This window comes from Phragmites australis, chromosome 23, assembly GCF_958298935.1.
Source record: "Phragmites australis chromosome 23, lpPhrAust1.1, whole genome shotgun sequence".
NCBI lineage: Eukaryota > Viridiplantae > Streptophyta > Magnoliopsida > Poales > Poaceae > Phragmites > Phragmites australis.
In genome coordinates, this window is record NC_084943.1 from 7,540,889 (window position 1) to 7,560,844 (window position 19,956).

Below are 19,956 nucleotides of genomic sequence, written 5' to 3' on the forward strand. Positions count from 1 at the left end.
AGGTCGAGAGAAGCAACTTATTTGGGGAAAACAAGATGCGTGCATTTTCGTCTCTATTTTCTATGAACAACATCGTGGTTAGGAGGAATACGAGGTTAGGTGGGCTTGTGAGCTGCAGTTCAATTGTGGGCTTTAGATATCTTATTATCAGTCCAAGCCCAAACAAACAACTCAATACATGATCTAGTTGAGAATGACTCAACCATAGCTGCCCTCTCGGGGACCCAATTGGGGATGGGGCACTGGAGAAGAGTTTTTTTTTAATATTTTTTATTAAAAATTTAAATAAATATATTGCTCGTCGCAATAATTGTAAAAATAAGCGCATGCAGCTCCCTGAGAGGACTACAACCCTTAAAAGGATGGTTAGTAAGCTATACCGCCCTTTCAAGGGCGGGTGGCCTAACCGCCCTCTCAAGGCAGCTAACCGCCCTCTCAGGGGGCAGGTAGGGCCTCTCAATAGGTGGGCAGGACAATTTTTTTAAAAAGTTGCAAAATTTACTGGAAATGTTGCTCAATATTTGAAATAGGTATTTTGTAAAATTTAGAATTAAAATGGTTAAAGAGTAGTCAAAACGGTATATTAGTGAAACGAGATTTTGGAGTAATTTACGTATTATTCGGAGGATAAAAAATTAATATTTGTGGACTAATTGTATATGTGAAGCACTCGTAACATATTACACGGCAATGAGGTTGCAAACGAGGACAAACATAAGATTATACGTATGATGAAAAACATTACATTGGAGTGTAACCACGACGAGAGAAAAAAAAGGTGACATGTACTATTCGCATAAAGATCTACTTAATAGTGCATTGCTCCTAATTATAACATGCCTTAGGGACTTGAAACATATTAGGTTACATTAGATACTCTTTACTGAGTGCACCTAAGACATTTCTCCTTTCGCAGGGCATCGGTACCTACCGTCTTAGCGCGACGGGCTCTCTCTCGCTTCCTTGCCCTCTCGGCCTCCCGAGCCTGAGCCACGGTATGATCCTACGTTTTCTTCCTCATGCGCTCTTCTTCCTAAAGGGTTTCCAATGTGGGAGCCCAAGCTGCAACCCTCCATACAATCTCCCAAAACCCTAGCCGTGCATGTAGTGCTAGCACATCGGCGCTCAATGATTTTGCCCAGTATGTGTGGATACCGTAGATGCGCTATTGCAATTGCGGCGCTGATCTCCTCAGCGTGAAGATTGAGATGCTTCTGTCTGGCTGGTCGACACACTTGCTCGAAGTTGGTCGAGGACGCGACAGACCTGCTCGAGGAACTAGTCGAGGAATTGGTTGTGGTCAAGGATGCTACAGACCTGCTCGAGGAACTGGTCGAGAAGCACGACCACTTACTCGGATCTGGTCGAGGAGCATGACCACCTGCGCGGGGCTAGTCGTGAATTTGATCGAGAAGCTGCTCAGGGAATTTGACGCGTACGACGTTGGATCGGTCTACTTCAACTCTTCTTCCATTACACTGTGTGTCAAAGTTGTAACGATCTATAATCTCCTACTTGCATAATTTCCTGGGTGAATACAGTAGAATTTTTTTTAGTTAGCGTAGCCTACATGTTTCCCAACATTTTCTGCCCCACAGGTAACAAATTCTCCCATCCTCCTCCCCTAATGAAGGAATTCCCCACCAAGAAATGGAAATTGGGCCATTGCCATCTCTACGCATGGGTCATGCGGCTGCATTGGCCTCCGACCATGCCTTACTAGCTCCTTCGTGCGTCGCTCACCGTGCGTCTCTTGGCGGCCACCTAGTAGAAAGAGGATTAGAATAGTGTTTCGTTGGTTGTATAAAGTTGAATGAGATATGATTATCCTGGATTAATGAGATGATTCTGGATGAGATAGTATAAGTAGTATGTTTGGTTCAATATATAAAACAGTATATGAGAGTATTTGGTTGGGTGCATGAGATGCACATATAAATATATTTAGTTGCTAAAATGAGAAGCACTATATCTATTTAGGAAGAAGACTATTTTTGACCCTCGAACTATCACCAAAGTCTAATTTTAACTTCTGAACTCTAAAACCAAATATTTACACCTCAAACTTTCAAAACCATTTACTTTTCAACCTTTTGCTGTTTCTATAGGCTGTTCTCGAAGACATGGCGGTGATTTTACATACATAGCAGACCAGTCAGAAAAAATCAGAAAAAATAGAAAAAAAATAAAAAAATAGAAATAGAATTAGAAAAAATAAGGAAAACTCAGGAAAAAAAATAGAAAATTATAAAAAAAATCCATTTTTAATCTTTCAACTGTCATGAAAGTCTAATTGTCCAGTGACTAAATTTAGCCATTGTTACAATTGATACCGGAGTTCACAGGGGTTAAGGTTTCGAGATCAGGAGGTTAAGGATTGGGTATTTCTATGGATACTAGGCTTAGAGGGAGGTTATTAAGAAGGCAGTCAGCCTGACAAAGGATGGGGACAAATGTATATACTACTCGCAGACATCAGTATGTACAACATTAAATAATATAGATATACATGCCATAAAGAATAAAAATTTAAAGTATGTAGGACGTGTTGCATGTGGTTTAGTGACGTATTACACTATACTGCCAATTGACAATAGATTTACTCGTTGATTCCTTCCTAACGCTTTTTCCTAATTTTCTTTATTTTTTCATTTCCCTAATCCCCCCCCCCCACTTCTCTTAAATTTTTCTGACTTTCTATTTTTTTTTAATTTTCCTGTTCTTTTACTATTTTTTACTAATTTTTTTGATTTTTACTATTTCTGAATTTTAAAAAATCTGTTTTTTATTCTTCCTAATTTTTTTTTCTAATGGGTCTGTCACGTGTGTGAAACCGCCACCATGTTATCGAAAACAGTTTATAAAACCAGCAAAAGGGTGAAAAGTGGATTTTGAATGTTTAAGATGTAAAATATGTGGTTTAAGAGTTCAAGAGTTAAAATCGAACTTTGGTGACAGTTCAAGGGTAAAAAATAGACTTATTCCACCTATTTATAACCTAATTTCTTTATAATATGATAATTTTATAATTACAATTATCAATAAATTATTCTAATTAGTACTAATCTTAACTAATTACAATTAACTATGCTTAACATTTCACAATTCATCACTAATTACCCACAATAATACTTAATTATAGTTAATAACATTTAATTATAACTAATACATAGCTAATTATTCTTAATTCTTACTAATATTCACTGATCATCACTAAGTATTTGTAATTACAGGAGCTGACAAAGGTTGTACGAGATTGTTTGGCTAATTTTCCCATACAATATCTTGATAGAATATTTTTAAAATCTGTATTACTCTTTTCTAAAATAAATTGGTCTGGTTCATCCAACCAAATATAAACACAACAGCATATCCCATATCATTCCATACATATATGGAACCAAACACTACCTAAAATAATTGATGGTACAATACGCTGGAGGTTATGTATCAACAGGGATATCAAATCAATGTGGTATGCTTTAGAAACCGGTTATGAGATAGTGGAGTGAAAGTAATCTAAAGGCTTATTTGTTTGAGATTTTGCTTTTAGGTTTTTCTAAAATAATATGTTTTTAGTGAATCTGAAAAACTGTTTTTAAAATAGATTGTTGACTTCAACAATAATTTTTTAGTTTTTTAGAAAAGAGTTTTTCAACGAGCTTCTCATTTTTCTTAAAAATATTATTTTAGTTTCTCGAGAAACTACTTCTCTAAAATCTCGCTGGTTCTGTTTTCTAGCTTCAGCTTTTAGCACAGTACTAGTTACCCACGGTCCGAGGGAGATTTCTGTGCTGGAGGTGGGAACCGGTGACTATCATTTTTGTTTTTGTGAGAGACGGTGACTATCATTTTTGGGCCATGTGGCTTAAGCCCTGTTTGCTAGAGGCAACTAATACTGTGTGCAGCAGGTCAACTAGTACTGTGCAACGGTCGGTAGGCCGCGACACCACCACCCCGCAGGCGCAGCTGCCCCTAACGTACACTTGCCAACGATTCAAATCGAACCGACCCCACCACCGAAAGCTGCTGCAAATGCAATTACACTCCCTGCCTCCCTCTCCGCCTCCCCACACGATCCATCCGAATTCGAAAAGGCGACACCAATCCGATTCCGATCCGCCCTTGTGAGCCCCCCCAATCCACCGCAGCCTACTACCCCGCCCAGATCTGATCCAATTTTCAATTTTGTAACAGCCACCAATGGGAGCCGAACCGGACTGTTCGCCACCGCCGCCGCCGGAGCTGTCGCCGGAGCCGGAGATCTCTGGCCACGACCACCGGGTAAGCACCGAAGCGTCAGCTCTGTCTTCCTCCTCCCACTGTATGCCAGATGGATCGATTCGGTGAAAGATTCTATTTTTTATGTGCGTGGGAGCAGGGATGGAAGGCGGACATGATGTCGGCGCTGGGGGAATCGGTCTCCTTCGGGCGGTTCCTCTCGGAGCCGCTCGAGTGGGGGAAGTGGTCGGCGTTCGCGCACAACCGCTACCTCGAGGAGGCTTCGAGGCAGTCGCGCCCGGGTTCCGTGGCCCAGAAGAAGGCGTTCTTCGAGGCGCACTACGCCAGGAAGCGCAAGAGCGAGGCCGACGCCGCCGATGATGATGATGAGGACCGCGCCGATGATGATGATGAGGACCGAGCCGGTGGTGATGGCGCCCTGGAGGCGGCGTACGGCGGTGCCACCTCGTCGTCGGTGACGGAGTCTTCCTGTATGACGGATGAGGCACCAGGGGAGGAGATGAGCGGCGGTGTCGATGCCGGTGATGAGGATTGCAGTGGCAGTGGCGGTGATGGGCCGGTGGGAGTTTCGGAGGAGGTGGAGGCCATCACCGATGCGGTTGGTCCTTTCAGGATGGATGCAGCCGCGGATGAATTGTGTCACATGAATGGTGAGGCACATGTTGATGGAGTAATTCATTGCTTGCAATCGCAGGAGAAGCAAGATTTGTGCACCGGTAATTTGGTGGCTGCTGATGCGGTAGAGAAGCAACCGTTGAAGGTGATTGATACGTTGTCATAGGAAATTCTTTTTGTGACAATGTGCAGTTAAATTACTTACTTGATTGTTAACATGACATGCATACGTTGCAGGAAATTTCTATTGTTAATCAGGATATCACAGATTCAGTCAAGAAAAGGAGGCTCCACATGTCGTCGCTGCTTCAGAAACCGACCAAGTTCAGCTCTCCACCCTCGGGAAAGAAAGGGCAGTCTTCATCGGTTAAAAGGCGATCGCTGCTGCATTCCGCAATGGAGAACACCGCACCTCCTGGTACTGACAGTAGCAACCAAGCAGCAACTTCGGTCCCCAAAAAGAGGTCGACACTGACAGCGCTGCACATGTCTATGAGTTTCACGAGATGTGAAACGGGCAATGCTGCCTCGAGCTTAAGAAATATTGGTACGACGATTGCTGAGAGGATTAGCCAGTTGGAGTCTGGAAGCAGGCCTGTGGAAAAAACTCAACCTGAAGAATTCAGGCAACCAAGAAAGGTGCAAAGATTCCTAAGCATGGAATGAGCTTAACACTTTCTAAAGAAAAATGACTTGTTCTCAGTCTCACTATCATGTTGCTTTTCCTGTGGTGAATATTTCAGACATTTTCCAGAGCTTTGCCGGAAATTGCTCCAAGGACATCTCAAGTGGAAGAACCAAGGTAGCACTTGAATGCTGAAAGCTCGACCATCAAAAATTCATGTTGGACTTGAATAGAACGTCATATCTTTATATCTCAATTTTTCATCTGTGTAAGGAAAAAATTAACATTCTTAAAATGAAACACCCTGAGTATGCCTTCTTCCTCGCAAAATGTAATGGATTGCTAGTTCTCTCAAAATACTAATATTTTGCATCATTCTCATGATAATATTTGTTCACCAAGTACCTTCAAATTTTAAAACATCTTTTGATTGTATTCTCTATTTCTCTTGCATCATTCAGATCGACCCACGTAACGAGGGTCAAAGAGATGTTATTTGGTTTGACATCACCATCAGTGCATCAGAAAACTGGTATAACTAAAGAAAAAGAGGTAAGAACTCGCCTAAATGTTTATTCTGTTGCAAATAAAGTCTCAACGATACATTAGAAAACAGAACAGCTGAATTCTACTGTTTGGATCTGCTATGTAGATTTCCAAGCTGTTCTAACAAATTTGTAGATGGAATATGGCTTAATGTTTACTGTAAACAATGAAGACAAAAAAATTCAAATCATAATTGTTAACTTTTTTGGTAATACAGCTGTATATTTATCTGTATTGACAATGCAGATATCTAACTACTTCATCGCTATCTAAAAAAAACTTGACAAAACTAGGAGTAACTAGGTGCCATTGCATATAAGAAGAAATAAACACCTAAATTTGAGTTGGAAAGAACTCAAACCTGGGTGGTGGGGTGGTGCACACCCACAAGCTCCCACCAACTAAGTTAGGATCAGTTCCTCATCGCTATCTTATTACTAAAGCTTTTAGAAGCTACTTGCATTGCAAACAGTTTAACAAAATGGAAAACTTGAAAGAAATTACAGTGCAGCATGTAACATATTTTGGAGTTTCTGTCATGCAGAGAAAATTCAACAATGAACCTGGGTTTAAAGAATCACGGCAGAGCTTTTGCTTCAAAGCTAGGCCACTGCCAAATTTCTATCGGAAAAGTAAACAAGCGAAGGAATCAAGTCAGCAGGTACAAGCCTTTTCTACATTTTTGTGTGCGCACATTGAGAATGTGGTTCCAAATTTTTAGCTGTTCACAAGTCAGTTTGAGCAGCTCACCGGCAAAATGTTAATTTTGCAAAGAAAACTGTTAGCAATAAGTCTTAACGTATGCAGATTTTCAGCTAGCAGATTAGGGAGAATAATAATCAATTAAAGCAGTAATGGCTGCAGTTATTAGCTGTTTAAACTAGGAATTTTCAGCTAACAGTTAGACAGAATAATAACCAATTAAAACAGTAATGACAGTAGTTATTAGCTGATTAACCTAGATCATATTGTAGTGGTCAGCAGTGTATAAATAGAGAAAAAAATAGAAAAGGCAGCAAATCATTGCAGCACAAAAAAATACCACTGCTAGTGTATGTGTGTCTTGGATGAGTTCCTAGGCTACCTGTGAGACTGTAGGTCTTTCAATTGGTATCAGTAGGATGTCATGGCGGGTGAAGATGGCCCTTCTGCAGCTCCTGCGCCTGTGGTACAACGCGTGGTGAGAGATGTCGGAGGCGCGTACCTACTGCTCACCAAGCACAACTACGTCGAGTGGTCGGTGATAATGGAGGTGTGATGCTTGAAGCCCGCGGCCTCTGCGAGGCCGTGGACAAGGGCGGTGTGGACAGGGTCGACGACAGGTTGGCAATGGAGGTCATCTTTCGCGCAATCCCGCCGGAGATGGTCACATCCCTTGCGAAGAAGACGGCGAAGGAGGCATGGAACGCGATCAAGACGACGCGTGTCGGCTTCGAGCGCTCTCGCAAGGCGACTGCCCAGAAGGTGAGGAAGGACTACGAGGCGATCTCCTTCCGCACGGTGAGTCAATCGACGACTTCGCCATGCGTCTCACCGGGATCGTCCACCAGTTGGAGATACTCGGTGATCCGGTCGACGACGCCAAGGTCATGGCCAAGTACCTGTGGGTTGTCCCGCCCAAGTTCGCTCAGATCGCGCTCTCCATCGAGACCCTCCTCGATATCTCAACGCTAACGATCGAGGAGGTCACGGGACGGCTCAAGGCGGCAGAGGACCGCCTCGACCCGGACCAGGTGCGGCCATTGACATTCGATGGCAAGCTGCTACTCACGGAGGAGCAGTGGCTTGCGCGCCAGAAGGAAAGGTGAGCTAGCGAGGGGGGTCGTGGTCTGCCAAAGGCGACGACAAGAATCACCGCTCCCGTGGCTCGCGCAAGAAGGGCGCGGCTGATGGCAAGAATGTTGCCCGCAATGACAACTGCGACTCATGCCGCAATTGCGGGCGTACCGGTCACTGGGCTCGTGATTGCCGCCAACCCAAGCGAGGTCAGGCGCACCTCGTGCAGGAGGACAACTACAAGCGTGCGCTACTGATGGCCCAGGTCTGCACGCTGAACGACAACACCGCGCCGGACAACAGTCCACCTCGATGAACCGCGAGCGCAAGCGTTCCTCGGCGAGGCGGACTTCATTGAACTCCAGGCGGTTCCACATGACGGGCCGCAGCGACGTCTTCGCCAAGCTTGATCGCGTGGTACAGGGAACCATACGGTTTGGCGACGGATCGCTCGTCGAGATCCACGGTTGCGGCACGGTGCTGTTCGCCAAGAAGAACGGCAAGCATAAGGCGCTCTTCGATGTCTACTTCATCCTGCGCTTGAAGAACAGCATCATCAGCGTTAGCCAACTCGATGAGTGTGGCTCGAAGGTGCTGATCGAGGATGGCATGCTGCGCATCTGGAATCGTCAGCGCCATCTCATCGCCAAGGTGAATCGCAGGCAGAACCGGCTCTACATCCTACGCCTCAACGTCACGCGCCCCATCTGTCTTGCGGTGCAGCACAACGACGACTCGTGGCGCTGGCACGCCCGCTACAGCCACATCAGCTTTGACGCGCTGCACCAGCTTGGCTGCCAAGACATGGTGCATGGTCTTCCGCGGCTAGAAACACGTGGAGCAGCTCTGCGACACCTGCGTCATGACGAAGCATCGCCGAGTCCTGTTCCCAGCCAAGGCGAAGTACCGCGCAGAGGGCATCCTAGACCTCGTCCACGGCGACCTCTGCGGCCCCATCACGCTGGCGACGCCAGGCGGGTGCCGCTATTTTTTGCTGTTGGTAGATGACGTCAGCCAATACATGTGGTTGGCGCTTCTCACAGCAAAAAATGATATTGCAGCGGCCATCACGAAGTTCCAGGCTGTTGCAGAGGTGGAGAGCGGGCACAAGCTCCGTGTTCTACGTACGGACAATGGCGGCGAGTTCACCTCCGTTGAATTCGCGCGCCACTGCGAGGGCCACGGCGTGGTGGAGAGGAGGAACCAGACCATCCTCGACACAGCACGCGCCCTCCTGAAACAGCGGAAGATGCCCGTTGAATTTTAGGGGGAGGCTGTGACCACGGCTGTCTACCTCCTCAACCGGGCGTCGACGAAGAGTCTTGAAGGCGAGACGCCATTTGAGGTGTGGCACAGGCGCAAGCCGGCGGTAAGCTACTTGCATACATTCGGATGTCTTGGTTGTGTAAAGGATACACGACTAGGCTTGCGGAAGCTTGACGACCGCAGCACCCCGATGGTCTTCATCGGCTATGAGGATGACTCCAAGACGTACCGCATGCTCGAACCCCGGTCCCGACGCGTCCACATCTCCTGTGACGTCATTTTTGACGAGGATGCCGGCTGGGACTAGGAGGCGGTGCTGCAAAATGGTGGAACAGCCACACCTAACTTCCATGTAGAGACAGTGGTCAACTACATCCACCCAGACGCGTTGGCTCCGTCTGCAGGTAGCGCAGAAGGCGTTTATCCTGCTGCTTCGGCCCCCACCCGCAGGTCCGCCCGTGGGCCGCACATCGACAGCGCAGGGGCGGCGACAGCACCCGCAGGAGCTCATCCCAAGCCGGTCTTCCCCGCAGAGGTAGACCCCACATCCGCGGGGATGGATCCAATGCCAGCCTCGCCCGCTGGCGTGTCGTCCACGCCCATAGGGGCTTCTCCCGTGGCGGTTTTGCTCCTGGAGTTCGTCTCTCCTCCGCCAAACAACTCCGACAGGCTGGATGTGTACCACGACTCCTCCCCTCTCCGTTACCGTTGCATTGACGACGTGCTTGGGGGGGGGGGAGGGAGAGGCACCAGGCCTTGCCAATTGCATTGTCGATGGCGAGAGGCTGCTACTAGTCAGCGAGGATGGAGAGCCACGCTCCTTCGCTGAAGCAGAGCACGATCCAGCATGGCAAGCGACTATGCGCGAGGAGATGGACTCTATCGAGCAGAATGGGACATGGTCGCTGGTGGTGCTTCCTCATGGGCATTGACCTATTGGCCTGAAGTGGGTCTTCAAACTCAAGAAGAACGAGGCAGGAGCAGTGATCAAGTACAAGGCTCGCCTCGTCGCCAAGGGCTATGTGCAGCAACTGGACATTGATTTCGATGAGGTGGCTGGTGCATCACATAGATGTGAAGTCGGCTTTCCTCAATGGCCATTTGGGGGAGGAGGTGTACGTCGCGCACCCGCCGGGCTTCGTCGTCGCCGGAGCAGAACAGAAGGTGATGCGCCTGCGGAAGGCGCTCTACGGGCTGCGGCAAGCGCCGCGGGCTTTGAACGAGAAGCTGCACACGACATTGCGAGCTCTCGAGTTCGAGTAGAGCCCGCATGAGGCAGCGATGTACAGGTGTGGCCATGGCAACTCGCTGTTGCTCCTCAGGGTCTATGTGGATGACTGGATCACCCAAGACGGAGATCAGCCGCTTCAAGGAGGAGATGAAGGCGAGGTTCAGGATGCCTTGGCACCGAGGTGCAGTAGAGTAGCACCGGGATCACGCTGTGCCAGGCGTATTACGCCAAGCGTATCTTAGAGATGGCGGGGATGCATGACTGCAACCCTGCGCACACTCCCATGGAGGAACCGCTCAAGCTGAGTCGTGACAGCACGACGGCAGAGGTGGACGTCACTCAGTACCGGAGGATCATTGGAAGCTTCCGTTATCTTGTCCACACGCGGCCGGACCTCACTTTCTGCGTGGGGTACGTGAGTCGCTTCATGGAGCGGCGGAGCGGCCTACGGAGGAACACATGGTGGCAGCGAAGAGGATCCTGCGCTATGTGGCTTGGACGTTAAGTCTTGGTTGCCACTACGGGAGGACAGCGAAGGCACGGCTTGTCGGGTACACTGACAGCGACCTCGCCGGCGATGTTGACACAAGGAGGAGTATATCCGACGGTTTGTTCTTCTACGACAGCAGCTTGGTGAGTTGGCACGCTCTCAAGTAAAAGGTGGTAGCACTCTCGTCCTGTGAGGCGGAGTATGTTGCTGCCACTACCGCAGCCACACAGGCGGTGTGGTTGGCTCGGCTGCTCGACGACTTCAAGGGGAGGGACGCCGACACTGTCGAGCTAAAGATTGACAACAAGTCAACCTTAGCGCTAATACAAAACCCAGTATTCCATGAACGTAGCAAACACATCGATTTGCGCTACCACTTTATCAGGGAGTGCCGGGAAGATGAGAGGATTACTGCTGATTTCGTCGGCACTAAGGACCAGCTCGCTGACATTCAAACGAAAGCACTTGGACGAGTCAGATTCCATGAGCTTCGTGCTAGGATTTGAATGGTCAACATCAATTCCAAGTCCACACATAAGGATTAGGGGGAGATTGTTAGCAATAAGCCTTGATGTGTGCAGATTTTCAGCTAGCAGATTATGGACAATAATAGTCAATTAAAGCAGTAATAGCTGTAGTTATTAGCTGTTTGAATTAAGAATTTCTAGCTAGCAGATTAGGGAGAATAATAGCCAATTAAAGCAGTAATGGCTGTAGTTATTAGCTGATTAACCTAGGTCATATTGTAGTGGTCAGCAATGTATAAATAGAGAAGAAAACAGAAAATGCAGCAAGCCATTGCAGCACCAAAAAATACCATTACTAGTTTACGTATGTCTTGGGTGAGTTTCTGGGCTACCTGTGAGGCTGTAGGCCTTTCAAAAACATGTATTTGAGATCATATCTGGCTGCAGTTCAACTGGTTACTTGATATTTTCTTAGAAAACAAATTTGATTTTTTTATTTACATTAAACCTCCTTTTTTTTTAAACCTATTGTATTTGGTCTAGTCGTATTTCTATACCATCTCATTTAGCATAACAAGTTAACAACTTGATCTTACTAGAAACGGTTGTCTTTATATATTGGCTGCCATGACTAGCAAACCCTAGGGTGTAATCATTTACCTGGAACTATATAAATTCATATATCAAATATGACAATGACATGGAAGCAAGGAAAATGCGATGTCAATCTGAAATAATTCAGAACCTTTTCAAATTTGTGTTAGTATGTCCATAACTTTCTTTAACTTTTTTTTTTTTGTCTTTGTTGTGATTCATGACAAGTTCGTTCGCATGAATTGATTCTTTTATATATTGGTTGCTACTCCTAGGCAACACAAGGTACTGGTCATACATCCGAATGAACTTTGTATTTGTTTTTTCTGCTTCACCCCAAGTGCTTTATAAAGTACATCAAAGAATGTAAACACTAAGTTATTAATATTTCAAATATGACAGTGACATTAAAGTAAGGAACACACAATATCATCTTTGGCCAATATCGTTTTGGATCGATTCCTCACCATTTTCCACTTTAGCAGACTATAAGCCTTTTTTTGTATCCTCAGTCCTCAGGACCATAAGTAAATGAGTTCTAAAATCTGAAGAAAGTAAATAATGGCTTTATTCTGATAGTTTGCATGGTGTATTCATAACAATTCTCTTTAGTTACTCTTTCTAGAGCCATAACTAATGAGATATAAAATATTTCAAATATGACAGTGACATTAAAGTAAGGAACACACAATATCATCTTTGGCCAATATCGTTTTGGATCGATTCCTCACCATTTTCCACTTTAGCAGACTATAAGCCTTTTTTTGTATCCTCAGTCCTCAGGACCATAAGTAAATGAGTTCTAAAATCTGAAGAAAGTAAATAATGGCTTTATTCTGATAGTTTGCATGGTGTATTCATAACAATTCTCTTTAGTTACTCTTTCTAGAGCCATAACTAATGAGATATAAAATATACGGGAAGGAAATACTGGCTTATGTTTGATACTTGTAATAGTATTTCCACTCTCAATTTCATATGAAAGCTTTTTTTTTTCTTATTTGTCACTATTACATTATTTTTCCATACAACTGTTTTTCCTAACATAAATTTATTCTTGTTTGATGTCCAGCTAAATAATATGAAACATATTTTTTATGTGATAGGTAAGAGCACCTTTTGACTATCCTTAATATTGAATGAACGAGATATAAGCACCACAATGTAGATAACCGGCTTTCATATTGATTGTACTGCTCTTACTGGTGATCATGGGATAGCCAAGCTGCACAAATCTTCCAATATTTAGGAGTCAAAACTCTTTATCCAATACATTCGAGAGCATTGATTCATTCATGAGACCAGAGACAACAATTCCTTGCAATGGTGCACCAATTTCCTATGTTCCTTCATATGAAACATTTACTGTGATAATCAGGAATATGTCAACAACCGAAAAAGATTAAAAAATATTCACTCATTTGTCAGCATGGGAACAATTGGTCAATGGCAGATCTTTTGTTAGTAACCTGCGTGTGTAGAATTGGATTTCGTTCATTTTGAATTTTTTCGCAGAACCATGTTCCTTTTTCTCCCCTGAACAAAAGGAACACTTACAGGAAGCTTGTGCATATCTAATTTAATGGGAGACACTATCGAATCTAATGTCATGTGTCTATGATCCGCAAGCGAGCATATAATTATTTAGCAACATGTTTGGTTTGTATTGTAATGCAAACTATTTCTTGTCAATAATATGCTGAGTATATTTCAAACTCTATTTCTTTCAAATAGTACGCTGAATATTTTTTGAACAACTTTTCTCACGGAGCTTTGCTTGTGTGTAGTAATATCATCGTGAATCATGTCTAATTTTAAAGCACAACTTTCATTTCTCGTTCTCATGAGAATGATTCAAAATATTAGTGTTTTTTTTGTAGATTATCAATCCATTGCCAGTTGTCTGGGTATTTGCAGTATGCATAAGCAACCCAGAGAAGCAATATAAAGCTTTTGTCGAATTTCATATTTCAGTGAAAATGTTCACCTCTGGCTTTATGGGGCCACCTTTGCTATCACTGTTTTGACTTCTGAATTTCTGACAGTAACAATCTAAATGCAGACTGCCCAAGAGATCCAGCACTTGCCAAACAGTGACCATCTACTGAGTCATGCACACCAAATGAGTCAAGGTGTATCCGAGGAGAAACAAATATGTTGTTTCCCAATCAGAAAGCTATATTAGATCTGTTCGCTTGTTTCTTATCTCGCTAATTCAGGGTTTCTAGTAAATAATAGCTTATTCTTTCATTCATATCAGTTGTGCTGTGTTACCTAGAACACCTAATTTGTAGTCAGGTTATCTTCTGAATCATCTTGATGGATGCCCTTCCCAATCTAGCAATACTCGAGTCAAGAGTTTGTGGTTGTAATCTGGACTGGCATTTTCTTGCTTGGAAAAAATGTGAATCAAATGTGTTGTTGGGTAGTACTAAGGCTTATACATGTGGTACTTGAAGTAGCATTTGTTTTTGGTAAGGAGATGCAATATAATTTTCTAATATGCAGAAGTCGGAACATACATCAGAAGCGCCTTTATAATATATATATATATATATATATATATATATATATATATATATATTGGAAATGGTTGTTTTTCACCCTGGCCTATGCCAGGCCTCAAACCCTGGTTGTGAGCGCTGTGTTCCAGCAGCTTGACTGCCGCGTTCTTGCATCGGGTCAGAAGTGCCTTTATAATATATTCTTGGGAAGAGGCAAACTCGCAATGGACCCTCTGCAAGCATAATCATTATTAAGTACTAAATGATTGATTAAGTACAAAACTGACCACGAGAAATATAAACTATTTATGGAAAGTTTGTTACAAGACGGCTCACACAATTTCTCTCAAGATCATTTACAACACTAGAAAATCAGTTATTTTCCATACATTGAAAAGGCAGGAAAATTAGTATATGGAGCATTTCGAGAAAAAGAACCAATAACTAGCTAACTGGCAGGTACCTCTTTTCTAAGAAATTGACGGCACCCTTTTTTAATATAGGGGTTAACTAAAAGCTAGTGGATGATTTTACAAACATGCAACCGTTGTGAATTATAGACTCGCATTGCTCTGAATTCTTAATGGACAGCATCGGCAATTACTTTTATCAGGGTGCACTATTCACTTACTGCAAAAACCCTTTTCCAAAGAAATTAAGAGATACCCTTTATACAAGTGAAGTGAGTACTAAGCAGAAAGGAACCACATATATGCTAAGATGACTAAAATCATGTATATGTATGCACTGGTAAAAAGTGACTAGAAAATGAGGTCTAATCCTGAAACGTTGTATACCAACAGGGAGTATGAAAAGGTTCCCATGCTTCTCTTCTAGCTGCAGATTCATGTCGAGTGTCTGCATTCTGATGGAACAAAGCGATTGGTAATCAATTGCTTGGTTCATAAAACAATTGGCAGTTAAACTAACTGCACAATGTTTACTGTAAAATGGTATGCAATCTGATATGAACTTACTTGCTTAGATTAAAAAATTGAACTATGATATTGTACTATCTAAATTACATAATAGGAAAAGTAATAAAAAAGGAGTAGGCATGGTGGCTGCTTCATGCTTTGACAGCTTGAAGAACATACATCCGAGTTGTATATCGACAGGGTAATATGAAAAGGAAGCATGTTCAATAGAAGTGATCAAACAGGTGCCATGCTTCTAGCTGCAGATTCATGAACAAGGCGATTGGTAATCAATTGCTTGGTTCAGAAGACAATTGACAGTCAAACTAATATACTATGGCACTATGTAACAATCCAAATTCAACACACAAAAGAAATAAAAATTTTTATAAAGAAAACCACAACTTTTACAAAAACTAAATAAGTCCCGAGTATATGTATGTGTATACATGTATATGTACATATATATTATCTATATATGAGTATAGACATATATGTTTAGGAGGGGGTATTTTTCTTTTATGAGTATATATGTGTGTCTATAAATAAATATAAGCTTGAAATTTGTTTGATTTCTTATATTTTAAAACATTTCCTTGGGGACTTGGGGTATATACACACATATACATAAGTGTACAAGTATGAGTGTACATGTATATGAGAATAGAAATACAGAAAATAGAGAAAAGGAAAAGTTTATAAGCCAATCGGGCTGACCTATCTCCAAACCGGCCCAACCCTCCCTTTCCCTCTTCTCTTTCTGCCGAGCTCGGCCAGCAGGCGGCTTGGCCCTTCCTCTCTTCCCCACCACCCTCTTGGGCCGCAACGCCGAACCAGTCCTTGTGCGCATGTGAGCCCAGCCAGCCAAGCCACCCCTCTCTTCTCCTTCCGCCCGCCGCTCTGCTCTATTTCCCAGTCGGGCACACGCATGACAGAAGCGAGCTCATGAGGCGCCGCCTGGATGGAAGCTGAACTCAAGCCCGAGCTGCCCAAATGAGATCGCCATGACGTCTAGAAGTAGTAGCCCAGAAGAGATTTGGTAGAGTTCATGTCAAACGAGAAATAGAGTTCGAGCTCATCACGCCGGCCATTTTCAAATCCGAAGCAATTCAATCAAATTGGAGATAGCATCGACTTGGAGCTTCTTCTGATATGTTGCGCGTGCTATCCTTGATCTTTAGCCCGTTCTATCTCTAGCCAAGCGCGTTTGAACCGGGAAAAGATGTGTGCTACGGCCGGACTCCTCTCAACCCCCTGAGCTCTAGCACATTGTCCCGCACCATTTACCCACAAAATCGAGGCGAATTCGCCGCCAAACACCCATCACCCATGAGCTCACCAAGAAAGAAATGTGCCAACTTCGCTAAGACCTCGCCTATGACGATACATCCCTGAGGTGAGTTCACCGTACTGCGCTGAGTGTTTTCTGCTGCTCGCCGTCGCAAACCGTAGCCGTTAGCACCTTTCCGACCAAAGTCCGGCCATGCGCCGCCACCCTTTTCTTTGCCAGCACCAAGGTCGATCGATTCTCAGCCTACCAATCTGTGTCTTGCAGCTGAGATCAGAAGTTACGTACTAGTTCAGAGAGAATAGATCATAACTGTAGAATCCTAATTAGACGGCTGAGATTTAATGAGGCATAACGGTGCCATTACCTAACCCTAAAGTCATCCGTTGCCACATCAGTCTTTCTGCTGACATAGCGGGCCAAGTTGGCAAAAGCTGACGAGTCAGCAAGCAAAGTCAACATTTTCCTTTTCTTTTTAATTGATTTATGATCTGTTAACGTCATAAATCCTATATACTCCCTCTGATTACAAATATAAGTCGTTTTAGCCTTCTCAACTATTCTATAAATATAAGTCATTCTCGAACCTTTATGCATTTTTTTCTCTTTTGTTCCTGTCTTACCCTTATTTAATAAATACTACTACTCTCACAAATGAATAAGTTATTTTTTTCAATACATAATAAATAAAGGGCAACAAAGATCATTTGATCTACTTTCTTAATACTTATGCACAAGTCTAAAACGACCTATATTTGCAATCAGAGGGAGTATTATACAATAATTAGTTTTTTATAAATAATTCTGAAACCTAGGAATAATTTGGGAAATAATTTTAATAATGTTTTAATAATAATATTTAATTATATTTTAATGTGTTTATATATTATATAATTTAAATAAATGCTAGAAAAATTCAGAAATATTTTAGAAAATCATAGATGACTCCAGAAAAATTCTAGAAAATTCCTAGCAATATAATTTCAAATGTAGGTAATCTTTTTGATCCTGTTTTAATCCTTTGAAAGGCGTAACTTGATAACCGTAGCTCTGATTTGACCTGTTCTTTCACTAGATTGTCAAAAAAAGTGTGATCTTATATGTGATGATGTTTGTTGTGTGATATTTAATTCTTTTTTATATTGATATTTATATGTGCCTTTTCGCTTATGTTATGAGTAGACACCAACATTTTGGAGGAGGTAGAAGAACTGCAAGATCAAGACTTTAAAGATCCAACTAAGTACAGTGAAGGCAAGTTGTGTTCTTGAACATATTTTTCCTAGTTTTTAAAATATTTTGTTTTACAAATATGCATGCTATTAATTTGTTAGGAATAGGCTACACCCTAGCTTTCCCTTATTATCTTTGTCGTCATAGTTATGGTTTTGGGTTATGGAAGGGTAGATTATGCTTAGCTTTATTTTTGGATGGTGATCATGATAATTGCTCTACGAAGTATGATGATGGTCATATACAACAATGATAAAATATGATGATATAATTTTTGTAGCAACATGGTATGAGGATTTGGGCAATGGTTGATGAGAATTATACAAGTTGTATAGTTAGAATGCGGTAGTCTTGCTCAAATCTAAGGATCGGTTTGTGGAGTGATCTTTCCATGTAAATAGTGCAACCACAAGCCTGGAAGGGACCGGCCTAGCCAATTAATTTGCATACTCTCAGCATTGTGTGGACCATCTAGTTGTATGGAATGGAAGGGTGTACTTCCAAGGTGTTCCATTGGTGTAAGAGGGGGCTTCTGTTGTTAAGATGTAATCAGGCGGTGGTGAAATCTTAGTGGGTATGCACGTGCTAAGAGGGGTAATGTAAAGGCTTTGAAGTAATTTTTTGTCCGCTCAGAAGTGTGTAAGTGTTTCGCGAACACAGGCACCATGAATAATTATGACTTGTGGGTGAAGTGTATGACCTTTGCAGAGTGTAAAACTGGTTAATCAGCTGTACTCATGGTTACGAGTGACAAGAAAAACCTCACATGATTAAAACTTGATTGTTTGGTTAGTTTGGTCAATCATGATGGTGAGAACTATGATTGAGATGTTGTTCAACGATGGTGGTGGGAACCTTAGTTGAGGTGTTGGTAGGTTGGTTAAGTCATGATGTTTGGCATATTGAGGTGTTTGGTTATTTATAGTTATTTATTTAAGGAAAAAGTTCATTTTACTCCCTCAAACTATCACGTTTGTCCGGATAACCCCCTGAACTTTTAAACCGTCCATTTTACTCCCCCGAACTATCAATACTGTCCATTTTACCCCTGGAGTGGTTTTTCCCAGTGGTTTTGATGAGGCGGCGGTTTTGCCACGTGGCAGTCCTAGTCAGCGTGCTGACATCAGCGTTGCGCAGTAATTCAATTTTTCTTTAGAAAAATAATTCATGAGAATGTTTTTCTAGTGTAAAAATTATTCCAAAAATGTTAGAATAAATGTTTTAATTTGGAAAATAGTTTTAGAAAATATAGATTAATTCTGATAAAGTTTAAAAATATTTTTTTTGATAAAATACATGCTTTTAATATGTTTTGTTGTATATTAAATTAGTTTTAATTCTAGAAAAATTAGGTTTAATTCCAGAAAAATCGTTTGTAGTTTTCGCGTCCCATTTGGACACATTTTGATCATATTTGGCCATATTTTGATCATATTTGGGCACATTTTGGTCATATTTGGGCACATTTTTAGCACATTTGGACATATTTTGGTGACATTTTGGCACATTTGACCATATTTTGGACATATTTGAGTATATTTTGGTACATTTTGGTGTATTTGGGCACGTTTGACCATATTTTGTCCAAATATGCTCAAAATGTGTCCAAATATGCCCAAAATGTACACAAATATCGCTAAAATGTGTCCAAATGTGGCCAAATATGCCTAAAATGTGCCCAAATGTGGTCAAAATGTACCCAAATGTACTCAAATATGTCCAAAATATGGCCAAATGTGCCAAAATATGACCAAAATATGTCCAAATGTGCTAAAAATGTGCCTAAATATGACCAAAAGGTGCCCAAATATGACCAAAATATGGCCAAATGTGATCAAAATGTGTCCAAATGGGACGTGAAAACTACAAACGATTTTTCTAGAATTAAACCTAATTTTTCTAGAATTAAAACTAATTTAATATACAACAAAACATATTAAAAGTATTTATTTTATCAAAGAAAATATTTTTAAACTTTATCAGAATTAATATATATTTTCTAAAACTATTTTCTAAATTAAAACATTTATTCTAACATTTTTAGAATAATTTTTACACTAGAAAAACATTAAATAATATTTACAGAAATAAACACAGAGCTAAAAACATATTAAAACATTTATCTAAATTATTTATATTTTTTGGATTTTTTTCTGAATATA

At 42.2% G+C, this 19,956-nt stretch overlaps 1 protein-coding gene across 2 annotated transcripts; it reads left to right on the forward strand.

Annotated features, from left to right (window-relative positions):
* Nucleotides 1-4,001: 4,001 nt before the first annotated feature.
* LOC133905745 (protein WVD2-like 7) lies at nucleotides 4,002-14,287 on the forward strand. Of its 2 annotated transcripts, XM_062347507.1 has the most exons (8): nucleotides 4,002-4,127; nucleotides 4,198-4,284; nucleotides 4,382-5,002; nucleotides 5,095-5,496; nucleotides 5,601-5,659; nucleotides 5,944-6,034; nucleotides 6,573-6,689; nucleotides 13,915-14,287. In XM_062347507.1, the coding sequence occupies exons 2-8, from the start codon at nucleotides 4,204-4,206 to the stop codon at nucleotides 14,035-14,037; spliced, it is 1,494 nt and encodes a 497-aa protein (XP_062203491.1). In that variant the 5' UTR covers nucleotides 4,002-4,127; nucleotides 4,198-4,203; the 3' UTR covers nucleotides 14,038-14,287. The 2 variants fall into 2 exon arrangements, with proteins under 2 accessions (XP_062203491.1, XP_062203492.1); XM_062347508.1 differs by having other exon boundaries at nucleotides 4,002-4,284; nucleotides 13,898-14,032.
* Nucleotides 14,288-19,956: the final 5,669 nt, after the last annotated feature.

Bases quoted from the DNA above. Each gene is read 5' to 3' on its own strand.
- LOC133905745 (XM_062347507.1), top strand. From the start codon at position 4,204: ATGGGAGCCGAACCGGACTGTTCGCCACCGCCGCCGCCGGAGCTGTCG. The intron at 6,035-6,572 runs GTAAGAACTCGC...TCTGTCATGCAG, and splicing joins GTATAACTAAAGAAAAAGAG to AGAAAATTCAACAATGAACC. The intron at 6,690-13,914 runs GTACAAGCCTTT...ATCTAAATGCAG, and splicing joins CGAAGGAATCAAGTCAGCAG to ACTGCCCAAGAGATCCAGCA.